At 40.0% G+C, this 13,249-nt stretch overlaps 1 protein-coding gene across 3 annotated transcripts in view; it reads left to right on the top strand.

Moving 5' to 3' along the window:
• The window catches only part of frmd3 (FERM domain containing 3), a 71,848-nt gene that overhangs the window by 43,134 nt on the left and 15,465 nt on the right, over nucleotides 1-13,249 (top strand). For all 3 annotated transcript variants that reach the window (XR_014211233.1, XM_082188735.1, XM_082188736.1), the window contains exons 10-13: nucleotides 735-823; nucleotides 2,922-2,996; nucleotides 3,158-3,226; nucleotides 4,331-4,455. Coding sequence is in view for 2 of the 3 variants with exons in the window: in XM_082188735.1 (XP_082044861.1) it covers nucleotides 735-823; nucleotides 2,922-2,996; nucleotides 3,158-3,226; nucleotides 4,331-4,455 (358 nt within the window). In the remaining variant the exon portion in view is untranslated. The remainder of the gene's footprint in view (nucleotides 1-734; nucleotides 824-2,921; nucleotides 2,997-3,157; nucleotides 3,227-4,330; nucleotides 4,456-13,249) is intronic.

Below are 13,249 nucleotides of genomic sequence, written 5' to 3'. Positions count from 1 at the left end.
ACTGTTAAAAAGCTTTAAAACTACTATATTTCCTATTTCCATAAATTGCCTGTATTAGCTGTAAATGGTCTTTTCCACGCATGATCTAAGTGGTTACATGTTTGCTAAATAAAACATAATACCTTACAAATGTGATTAAAGGCCTTAAAGCGCCCGATAATTGCTGCTCGCAGCTATATTACTTATGAGAATTGTTTATTGTGATTATTAATCATAATAAATATAATTATTTATTGGTCATTGGAGACTTTCATTATTTGTTGTGACTAACCCACAGTCTTTGTAAAATCATGGTGATGCACAGCTCCTTGTGATTTACTCCTTTATTACACTAATATATGTCCATGTAAAACATATTGCAGTATCTGTAGTGTAAATGAAGGTTAATAATTGTAGTGTACATTGTGTTCGTTCCAGTCAATGCACTGCTAACCGGTTAACCGACTGTGCCGTTATGACGTGTTCTATTGATCCACACTCTCATGTTCCCTGCACTCTTCCCGGTAAAGCCGTCCTGCACTCAGCGGCCATCACTCTCACTAATATGCACACAGATTTGGGTCAGCATTTTGTTCAGCTCTCATTATTTATGACATTGTGCTCAGATTCCATCTCCTGTAATTTATAGATCTTTTTATGTCCTTTTACCCCCCTGTTCACTTAAGTTGATTGTTGTCACCTTTGCTAAGATTCCACGCTTCAGTTATTCATTCTGTCTTTTCATCTCTCTGCAGAAGAAACTGGTTCTGACATTCCACACCTCCACACCAGCAGCCTGTAAACATCTGTGGAAATGTGCTGTGGAAAATCAGGCATTTTACAAGTGAGAGCCGTCCTTTTATCTCTCTCTCTCACTCTTTCTCTCTCTCTCTCTCTCTCTCTCTTCTTCACACTTCGTATGTGTGTCTCTCTTGCATTTGCTTGTGGTTTGGTGTTTTTATACAGCACCATTCAAATGTTTTTTATTTTATTTTTTACTTTCTGTTCAATAAACAATCCTGGAAAAAACGGTTTCCATAAAAATATTAAGCAGCATAACTTTTCAAAATTGATAACATAAAAAATAAATAAATCTTGAGCAGCAAATCATCATATTAGAATGATTTCTGAAGGATCATGTGACACTGAAGACTGGAATAATGGTGCTGAAAATTCAGCTTTAAATATATTCTAAATTAAAACAGTTATTTTAAATAGCATTTTTCTTTTACAATATTACTGGTTTTACTGTAGCATAAGAGACTTTTAAAAAACATTTAAAAATCTTACAAAATTTGGAACAGTGTATGGGTCAATGTCAGAAAATAGTACTAATGTAATGCTAAAATAATTAAATGTATGTATGTGTATTAACCCATGACTTTTCTCTTTTTTTGTGCCAACCCTGTTAAAATGCAAAATCTTTGGGAGTTTTTGGATCAGTGAAAGAAATGTCTGATATAGTACACCACATAATTTACAGTTATTATTTTAGTGATATTTTTATTTAAGATTTTCACTTTGATGGACTACTGTGACAATGTAAGTTACTTAATGAAATGTGGAATGTAATTTAAACTTACCTTGGTTTGTTTTTTCATGATTTCACTCCTCAAATCATATTTTGAAAATGTCACAACACAACAGAAAGTGCATAAAGCATTTTAGAAAAAAAAAATACATTGTGAAATCATGAGTTAAAATTTAATGAAACCTATAAATATAGATTTTTGAAAAGTTCTAGATCCTGGTGATTATATCAGTATGAGGTCATGAGGACAAACACAGCACACGAATGGCGCCGCTTCCTGAGAATGACTCTGATATAAGTGCCTCTGTCTCTTTCTCCGTCTCTGGTTACTATGTGTGAGTGGTGTCACATTACTGTAGAAAGCCCTTTAATTAAGAGCTTTAATGACAGCAGGCCTGCACATATCAAACCAGGACACTGGCAGTTATCCCTGTCTTCATATTAACAACACACACATCAGTCAATCAATGACAAACTGCTCTCCTGAGCAGGCCACACAGTATCAGTACACTTTCTACTCTGATTATCTGCTAGAAAATCTGCTGAATTATGCTGAATGGATTTATATATAGCAAAAACTGTTAAATGGAAATGAGAATACTGCAGTCTGTTTGCTGGAAGAAACTGCAGGCATAGACTCCATATGGTCCTGCTTACAGGACATGCAGTGTAAGATAAGCTGGTTACAAAGATACACACATTACAATTAAATGCAATACACATTTATTTCTAAAGTAAATTTAAAAACAGAAAGTCTAAAGTGCTTTACAATTTAAAAATAAGGTTACATTTAATATCAATAGTCCACTTTAGACATTCTGCTAATAATAAGTAACTTTGCAACAACATGTCCACTAACTCTCATTAATTTGCAACTACATTTCAACTAACTTTCATTAGAGTATTAGTAGACTGTTAGGTTTTGGTTAGAACAATATGTTAACATGTAGTTGCAATGTTACTTATAGTCAGTAGAACGTCAGTTGAGGAGCATCAAATTAAAGTGTTAGCAGAAATTAAGCAGACAGTCTACTAATACTCTAATGAGAGTTAATTGACATGTTGCAAAGTTATTTATAGCTAGTAGAATGTCTAAAGTAGACTATCAAATAAAGTGTTATCAAACATAATACATACTTTCACACCGCATACATACATTCAATAAGATGCATTAACACCATTTTCATTGCTCTAACGCAAAGGCCAAACTACAAAAATAGGTTTTAAGACAGTATAAAGGTCTCAACTTAAGGAGAACACCTGATGTGAAGTGGAAGATAATAAACACATACTTTGTGACTTTTTATCTCACAATTCTGACTTTTTTTTCTCACAGTTTTGAGTTTATATAAGCAATGCAATTTCATTCATAACTAAATGTTATTGCATTTCTCTGATTTATGTGATTTAGATGTGCAAAGTCAAGTCAGATAAAGACTGTGTCCAGCAGCAGTATATTTTTCAAGGGAAGCCGATTTCGCTACAGGTGAGATGATTTGGCTGCATGCACTATTAACCTCTTACCTGATAAGAGTAAATCATATGTCTGGCATGCTAATATCATATGACTATTTTCATTTTACTTATGTGTCATTTTATTTCACATTATTTAAGTGGATCAAATTATTGTTTCTGGTTTGATTCCAGTGGTCGGGTGGCTAAAGAAGTGATTGAAGCCAGTTCGAAGATTCAGAGAGAACCTCCTGTTGTACACAGGTCAGCATCAGTTTTCAATATATCTTACCACCACTTTTCTTATTGTATCTAGATGACACTTCACTCAGACATACTGTACTGTTTGCGGGTTAGAAGGTTGTGGGGATCGGGCTCTTTATATGGTTTTAAAGGGTCATAATATACACTTAGCTTCTTCTTTTTTATATATAAAGTCCACTTACTGTATAATCCATTTTAGCATTCTTTGACCATTTTCCATCCTCACGCTGACCCTCACAATTAAACTAATTATATTTTGGATACTGTGTTTTTGAGACTTATGTATGTAATGAGTAATGACCTCTTTTCCCTTTATTTTTTATTTTATTTTTTGTATTTATTTTTACATTTAGCACTTAATATGGAAATAATATTACTTGAGTTCGAACTAAATGTTAAGTTTTTGGACATTTAATTGCATGTTACATACATTTAATTGCATGGACATTTAATAAAATGTATTAAACTTGTAATTATACATTTGTAATGATAAACTTGCAATTTAGTATATTTAAAATATTAACTTTAATTGTAAATTAAAATGTAAACATTTTTTATTATTTGAAACTAAAACTGTTAAATTGACATTATTACAAAGTGCACCTTGTAAAAGTGTACTCAAGTGTGTTAAAAACAGTCGTGAAAGTGTACTCTCTCTTTAAGTACACTTAAGTAGTCTTTTATTTCAGTAGTATTATACTGTTATACTATCTGCAAGTACAGTTTTAAAAATATACTTTTAAGATTTTAAATACCTACAAGTGTAAATTTAATACAATTAAATACACTTCTCACAAATATTTGAAATAAGTGATGGCAATAAAGCAATAAAAAAGAATTTTTTTGTTAGTTGGCTATGTTGATTTCTGATTGATCTGGCCTGCATTTCTCAAAAGCATCGTGAGCTAAGTTGATCAGAGACTATTGGTGGCAATTGGTTCTACAGTCTACTTAGGCTTACAATGCTTTTGGGAAACGCAGTCCTGGTCTGGTTATGATGCCTTGTATTGTGAACATGACATGTATAGTATCAAACTCTTTTATTTAAAAAACTATGTTTTATGAAATGTTGTCTTTCTGTGTCTGCTTCTGTGGGTGTTTCAGATCTCAGTTTGGGCAAAGCAGAAGCTTTACTTCACTCAGTCATAAGCAGCTCATAATGAACATGGAGCCCCTCCTACCAGCACTGAGCTCCAGCAGGGAAAACAGAGACTCCTCAGCAGACATTGGTAACACACACAAACACACCTGCATGCATACACACCTTAAAGGTGAACCTTTTCCAACTGTAAAAAACTTTGACCCCTGAAATGAAAATGACAAAAAAACTAACAAATGATTATGATCATTTATGATTATGATTTATGATTAAAATGTTGTTCATCCACATGAGCTGGTCATATTAATATACTAGAAAAATATGTTTTTATTCTACAAGAGGGTGATATATTGATCTGGTATTGCGAAGAGCAAAGATATGACGTACCAAAAGCAGATCAGTCAGAAGCTTCGTCTTTGGGTGCAAGCAGGGCCGGCGCGTGCACTTCTGCCGCTCTAGGCGAAAAACATTTGTGCCGCCCCTAGGGCTGGTCCGAAATACCATTTTTTGAGCTTCGAAGCTGCGGTAGTAATGAACATCGAATATTCAAATCTTCGAGAGAGAGGGGGCTGCACATATTCTTCTCATAATAAAGGCAGGAATCTCTATGTGTCTATATGTCCGTTTGCATTTTGATTATTTCGAGAACCGTTCATCCAATCGTCTTCACAAGGGAGTGCAGTGTAGCATTTGGTGGTGCAATATAGATGGACACGCGAGACACGACACGTTCAGAATTAATAAACTTTTAGTAAACTACAGAACACCGCGAGCGGGAAGCGGCGCACCTCAAGCGGGCAGGGCTTATATACTTGACGCACGCTGCACTATAGCAATATAAAACGCACACACACATGTCTGTTAAATTAAGCAATACTTTAAGGTAGTCTATATTTTTCTGACTAACAAATTACTGACACAGTAAAGGGTAGATTTAAATTAAGAAAAACAAAATTTCAATAAAGAAAAACAAAATTTAAATAAAGAAAAAAACGAAATGTAAAATTTAAATAAAGAAAAAACGAAATTTAAATAAAGAAAAAAAAACATTTAAATAAAGAAAAAACAAAATTTAAAATTTAAATAAAGAAAAAACGAAATTTAAATAGAGTAAAACGAAATTTAAATAAAGAAAAACGAAATTTACATAAAGAAAAACGAAATTAAGTTAAATTAAAATCGAGATTAATTTAGATTGATAATAATGGGTAAAAAGGCTAATAGCCTATATTTTGTTTCTATTGTTATATTTTCCACAATGTCAAAGCAACGCAGCTTAACCCAAAGCACAAGCTCAGGCATGCATTCTGTCCATACAAACTCCGCTGTTCTGCGCTCTAGCCAGAGAACACTCCCGTTGCAAGAACACTTTAGGCCAAGAGGAAGCAAATATATACATAATATGCATAGGTGGATGTGATCGGGGATTTTGGCTGTGTAACATTTAAAGCCACTTAAATTAACGAAATGACTCAAATAAAGATTCGTTCATTTTTATGAACGAGATCGAACAAGAGAGTCAGTAAAATTATCCGAACTTCCCATCACTCAGTCATGAGTCATGACTCGTGAGAGCAGGGGGCGGGGCGGGGCGGCGCAGGGCGGCGCAGCGGCAGCTCAGCAAATCATATAGCCTATTTTGTGAATTGTTCATTCTCGATTGGCACACATTTTGCCGCCCTTACAAAAGTGCCGCTCTAGGCAATTGCCTAGTTCGCCTATATGGACGCGCCGGCCCTGGGTGCAAGAGTTGGACAATAAGAAAGGCAGATAGAAGGAAAATCGATGCATTCAAAATGTGGAGCTGGTGGAAATTGTTACGAATACCATGGATAGCCAGGAAAACCAATATAGAAGTATTGGATCAAATAAAACCAGGGACGTCACTAGAAGCTGAAATCACTGCAACTGACTGACTTTGGCCACATTATGCGAGCAAACGCGCTAGAAAAGCCAGTAATGTTGGGAATGGTCAGTAGTATCAGAAGAAGGGGACGGCAACAAACACGCTGACACCATCAAATCAGATGGAAATTAAACCAACAAAACAGCATGGAGAATGCTTGTCCTTAAGGTCCCTTAGAGTCAGATACAACTGAATGGATAGATCATCACTTTTGCGAGAAACAGCTGAATCAGGTGTGGATGAACAACATCTGAAGGTTTAAGCACTGCTTTTCACTGACCTTTGACTTAATTTAGTCTTATTTTAGAAATGCTGTGTGTCCACCAAAGCATTTTTTTTCCAGCTGAAAACGCCAGGCAGCCAAGCAGGGTTTTTTCCCCCACCAGTTAACATGAGTTGTATAGTATACCATTTCATAGCATTTGGTTGCTATGATATGAAATATTCATGCAAGTGTTTGTAGTATTTGATTTCATAGTTTGTTTCTGAATATAAAAATGTGGACACAATGTAAAGTACTTGCTCTGGCCTCTGTTTTAAATGATTTTGTTCTGTCTTTTTGCCGTCTGTTGTTGTTGTACAAGCAGTATGTGTATTTATCCCACCCCTCCAACACTGTGATTGGACGACTGGGTAAAAAGTTATAGTGATGAGCGCTGCCTTTAACCCAAAGTTGAACATTGTTTAACTCTCGGCGACCAGAAAAAAACACCAAACGTGCAGCGCACAGCGTGAAATAGACTTTCAGTGCCTTGTCACGCTACTGGTGTTTTTAAATACGCAGCACTCCCATTGAAAACAATTGGGAAAAAAATATGCTGGCCTTAAGAAAAAATGCTTTGGTAGACTCACGGCCTAAATAAATACATGTAATCTCACGTGATGCATTTTTCACGCCAATGAGTATTATAATAAAGTCCAAGACCACTTTTGTATCGCCCATTGTATATTTTGAATGAAAAACTGACTTAGTGCAACTTTATAATAGACGTTGTTGCCAGGTATAACACCCCCCATTCTCAAGGGAAATGTTTAAAGTGAGCCGATGAGGTGCTGGTATCTGTGGAGACTCCAATCAGAGCTTTAAAAATACTTGTGAATATCCCAGCAGACAGCATGTTAGCAGTGATTAGATGAGAGGCCTGCTCGGGCTTGTGCTGTTAAGAGGTGTGCATTAAAGCAATGACACTCAAGTGCACATGCTTACGGAGTTAGAAGCTGCTGGTTTAATGATGTCCTTGAATTGAATCACTTAGCTGTTTAAACTCAGATCATTTGGAACAGAGTGAAGGAGGAGCATGATCAGAGTGTTTCATGTAAGGGTTTTAGTCACGTGAGTCTGGGGAGATAAAGCCGTGTAGTCCATGTGAGGAGTCCTGAAGCTGGTTAATTCAATACAAAGCCCCTTAAAGATCAAGTTACCGGCGGAGAGGACAAGGTTTTAACAAATGAATGTCACACTGGCCCTTCTCAGAAGTTCCCTGTACATCCTGTATTAAAATAATGTGCTTGCTAAGACAGATATAGAGATTTGAACAAACTAGTTTATTTTACTAAACTTTGACATGCTAAAACGAAATGCATTATAAACCTATTTACCTACTTTTATTTTTTTACTGATTTTCTTTTTGGGCTCTTCTAGAACAGGTTTTCATGCTTGAATGTTTAAAAAAACAACTTATTTTTAACATATTTGATATTGTTGCAGCTGCTCTCTTCCCAGTCTGTCAGAAACGTTCTGTTTAGTTCCTGTCTCTATGAAGCCCCTCCTTCCGAAAAGTGAAATGTGCTCTGATTGGTCGGCTGGACCAGTGTGTTGTGATTGGTCAACTGCTTTGAGCGTGTTTGGGAAAGGTCACACCACTTACAAACGCGAGTTTCAACACACTACTAACTTAAATAAAGCGGCCTTGCCGCTTTTTTGCGTTTGCCTTGGGTGGAAATTATTTAAATGAGGAATATAAAAAATCAAGACTACAATGGAGGCATTTCAGGGAGTTCAGAAACGGTGCGCACTGATATAGAGAATAACAACATTACACTCTATAGAAAGTTGAAAATGTAAAAAAGCTTAATAGGACCCCTTTAAAAAAATTGTTTTATGTTTTTTGGTGTTTTTGTGCAGTATCATTGGGGATTGTGTTCTAATGTCAAACTGTTTCAGTTTTCCACCTTAGAGAACAGTGACCCATGAAAATCTGGCTTCTCTTTGGTACGATGAATCTGTCAGCATAATGCTGAAGTAGCTTTTAGCTATTTAAGGGGGAAATTTACAACTCAATCAAGACAACAACATAGCTTTTATTTAAAGTAGACCATTTGTTGACTCGGATCTTAGATGTTACAGTGGGTTTCCAAATTCCACTGTCTATTATTGCAGCTTCATCCCGTTCAAAGGCTTTTTAATCTTTCATTATGCAGCAATCAAGGAATGCAGTGATTACTGCAAGGAGTTGATTTGTTAGATTAGACAGTGTTAACTGCTTTGGGTGAGAAATATTTAAATCGTCTTTGAGTTTTCCACACTTTTGTTTTTTGTTGCTTTGCAACAAAGTGGACTCTAAGTACACTTTTGGTCAGATATTCCTTTAAGGCTTCTAGCAGTACTTTTGTGTGAAAAGTACTGCTAGAAGCCTTAAAGGAATATCTGACCCAAAAGTGTACTTAGAGTCCACTTTCATGACATGAATGCCCTTCAGTACACTTTGTAATAATGTTAAATTAAAAGTTTTACTTTATATTTTAAATTGCAACTTAATTACAACTTTATTACAAATGTGTAATTACAAATATGATATACATAACATACAATTAAAATACACTATAACCATATTTCAAAGACAATTTTTTTGTAGAAAAGGAAGGATGATTAAAAATGTTTTGTGGTAATCAACATAATGCCACAAATGTTAACAATTGATTTAACTTACTTAACCTAAATGTTTTATTCCTTTAATATCTGTTCAATATATATCAAAGGGTCATGGAACCCTAAATTACATTTCTCTGAGATTTTAACAGAGTTGTGTGCGTGTTGAGCATAATAGAAGACAATGTTACCATCCATTAATTTTAATTGCAGGAGAAAAGTAGTCTATTTTAAGCTTCTTCTTTTTTTGGCACTATTTTTATCGTCCGAGTTTAATTCATCTTCATGTCTACATTGGTTTTCTTGTACCATAGTACATTGATGACTCATAATTATTCATTAGACTGTGTGTCCTTATCCTATGAGAAGATACTTCGCCTAATTATTCATGACAGCATGATTTCCTATGACGTTCTTCAAACTGTAAGATCGCGTAAATTAAGTGAGAAATGCATTTATGGATCAGAAATGAGAGTTTGTTTTTTCTTTATAAGAGTTTCTGCGTCACATACATTAAGCTCTCATAAATAGATTCTTTGACACAAACGAGAATCATCAACATTGTTTTACCAATATTATCGATCAAATGGCTTATAAAAACACCGCAAAATAAGCACCAAAAGTTATTAATGCTGTGACAGTGCGTTTATATATATTTTCGATGCAGAGTACAAATGTGAACAGCTGTGCATTTATCTGTGCATATAGCTGTCACAGGAAATGTAGGCTACAGTACTTACAAAACCATGTATAATATATGTTCGTTTTGTTGCATGTTCTGCAGTTTGAATTTATGGGAATCTTTGATTATTTTGAGAGTGAAATAAAACTGTCTGAATAGGGCAGGGTGATAAACAATATCATATCGAATTCTCAATAAAATTTACGTAGATAACGCTGGACATTTTTTCTCGATGTGGATTAATCTAACAGCCTATCACACACCAAAAAATAAACATGACAACAGCCAGTCTATCACTAGTCTCAGCTTCAGACGTCACGCCCACGGATCGTTGGGTGAAGGTCTGATACATATGTCACACTTTTCTGAAAACACTTCAGGAGTTTCGAAGTCGCGATCTGATTGGTTGAATTTTACAGGATGTCCGAGAGACGTGCGTGTTGCGTTCTTTATCGGTCCACCTGGAAACAAATGCCATGACGCCAAAACCCCTCGTGGAAGAAGAAAGCCATTGTGTTTACAACTGAGTCCGGCCCAGTCCCTGAACTCAGCGCAGTCCCAGAGCTCAGCGCAGTGCTCACTCCAGCACCACAGTTCAGCCCAGTGCTCGCGCCAGTCCAAGAGTTCAGCCCTGAGCTTGAACTCGTCCCAGAGCACACCTAGGAGCCCGCTCACGCACCAGAACTCAGCCTGGAGAGCACTGATAAGACAAATTATCTGACCTTCTGTTCTCCCTGCTCCTTCGTCACGGTGACCTTCACCAGTCTCCTCGTCATGGCCACGGCGGCCGATGGAATCACCTTTAGTTGATTTATTTGACACCTGTTTCGGATTCATGGGCCCCTGAGCTATCTGCAACGCCATGGCTTTCTAAACTACCTGCACCGCCATGGGCCCCTGAGCTACAGTATCACCACCGCCATGCCTTCCTGAGCTGCCAGCGCCTCCCTGGGTTGCCAGTGCCATCCTGGAGATATCCATAGTTACCTGCCTGTCACCTGACACAGCTCCAGGACGCCCACCCTCCCACCCCGGCTGGAATCCATTTTGGATGGTCGTGTTTTCCAGGAGGGGAATGTACTGTCACAGTCACCAGCTCAGTTACTCTCAGCACTACACTTCCCAAAATCCTTCCTGCTCACCAACTGCACACACTCCACAATCACCTGCACCTGCCATCTATTGCTCTCATTAGCACCTCTCTACAAAAGTCTGCACTCCACACAGTACCGGTGTCTGGTCTCGTCAATCCTTATGGAAAGACAGTGTTGTCTCCACCGGTGCAGCTTACCTGACTCCTTTCCTTACCTGAACTGCTCGCTGTTAAGATTCCTGGCCGTCATCGTCCTTCATGTTCTTGTCTTCTGATCCACCGGTTTATCTACCGCCGTCAACATCACAGCACCTGCAAAGGACAGAGACTATTACCAGTTAATCTAAGTCTGCTTATTCATCTATTTTATGAACACTCGCCGAATTATCCTGCTTGCTGTCTGCTACCTGCTAATAAACTTTTGTGAACGTCTCGGTTACGTATGTAACCCTCGTTCCCTGAGTAGGGAACCCTAGCGGCAACATACATTTTCAGGGTGGAGGGAGACAGCCTTCGCTCCAACCCTTCTTGCAGGAAGGAAAGCACGACACTGATCGGGCATTTTCTGGGGTCTCCTCGGCAAGAAGAGCACCAGGTGACAAAGAGGTTCCACTTCAACGCGTAGGCATGTCTCGTGGACGATGCTCTAGCGGAAGTGATGGTAGCCACCACCGCTGGTGGTAGGGTACTCAAACCTGCCTCGTCCCGTCCAGGAGCCACACGTGGAGGTTCCAAAGATCGGGACGAGGGTGCTATAGGGTGCCCCGTCTCTGAGAAAGGAGGTCCTTCCTCAGAGGAATTGGCCAGGGAGGTGCTGTCGTGAGGAGTACAAGTGTGGATAACCAGGTCCGGCTGGGCCAATGAGGGGCAACCAAAATGACCTGCTCCTCGTCCTCCCTGATCTTGCACAGGGTCTGTGCAAGAAGGCTCACTGGGGGAAACGCATACTTGCGGAGGCCCCGCGGCCAGCTGTGAACAAGTGCATCCGTGCCGAGCGTGCCCTCGGTCAGAGAATAAAACAGGTCGCAGTGGGACTAGTCGTGGGAGGCAAACAGGTCTACCTGTGCGTCCCCGAACTGATCCCAAATCAGCTGAAGCGTCTAGGGATGGAGTCTACATTCTCCAGGGAGAGGATGAAGCCGTGAGAGCTCGGCGGCTGCACAGTTCAGGTCTCCCGGAATATAAATGGCTCGAAGCGACCTCAGATGCGTCTGACTCCATAGGAGGAGGTGGCGGGCGAGTTGCGACATACGGCAGGAGCGTAGACCACCTTGTCGGTTGATGTACGCTATTGTCGCTGTATTAGATGGCGCAGACTAGTACGTACTGGTTCTTGAGCAACGCACGGAAGCGGTGCAGAGCCAGACTGTGGAGGCATCTGTTGAGACAACAACATGCCTTGAAACGGGCACTCCGGCCCGTAGAAAGCTAAGGTTCGTCCACGGGGTGAAGGTCTGACGTCAGGTCGGAGTCACTGGTACTCGGAGCGTGCCGTGTTGCCATGCCCACCTCGGGACTCGATTGCAAAGCCAGAGCTAAAACGGTCTCATCCGAGCGGCGTTGCTGCGGCTGCGGATGCCATATGCCCCAGGAGCCTCTGAAATAGTTTCAGTGGAACCGCACTCTGGCCCTCGAACTGTCTCAGGCAAGTCAGCAGTGACTGCGCGTGCTCGCTCGTAAGCTGCGTATATCCATACCGAGAAAAGAGATCCTCTGCACAGGGCAAAGTCAAGCGGCCCGTCAAGGCAGAATATGTCTGTTCGCCTCAGTCTGCTTCTGGACGATCGAGAACTGTTGGGCGAAGTCCTCGACCGCGCCGCCGAAGAGGCCAGCCTGGCATATGGGAGTGTCGAGGAAACGGGTTCGCTCAGCATCTCTCATATCGGCCAGGTTGAGCCACAGGTGTCTCTCCTGGACCACACATGTGGACATCACCTGACCCAGGGAGCGTGCAGTCAGTTTCGTCGCCCAGAGAGCGAGGTCAGTGGCGGCACGCAGCTCATCAAAGAGCCCTGGGTCAGTCCTGCATGTCCCTGAGCATCTGGGCCTGGTAGACCTGCAGAGTGGCCATGGCATGCATAGAGGCTGCTGCCTGCCCCGCGGCTCTATAGGATTTCACCACCAGAGTAGACGGAAACCTACAGGCTTTGGAGGGGTGCTTTGGGTCGCCATGGGAGGAAGCGCTGCGGCTGCACCCAAAAACGAATCGTCCAGCCGCAAACGCACAGGGCAGGGTGGAGGACTCTACTCTAACCCAATGGCCGCAGCTTCCCGGGAAAGCGTGGCCATCAGCTCGGGATCAGACTGGCACACCCGAAGGCGGCAGCACAGCTGAATCTTCATCCCCCAAGGACTCCTGCCCACCTTGTGTTGC

Source organism: Leuciscus leuciscus, assembly GCF_965113295.1.
Source record: "Leuciscus leuciscus genome assembly, chromosome: 13".
In the NCBI taxonomy this organism is placed as follows: domain Eukaryota; kingdom Metazoa; phylum Chordata; class Actinopteri; order Cypriniformes; family Leuciscidae; genus Leuciscus; species Leuciscus leuciscus.
This window is presented reverse-complemented; position numbering and strand designations above follow the sequence as displayed.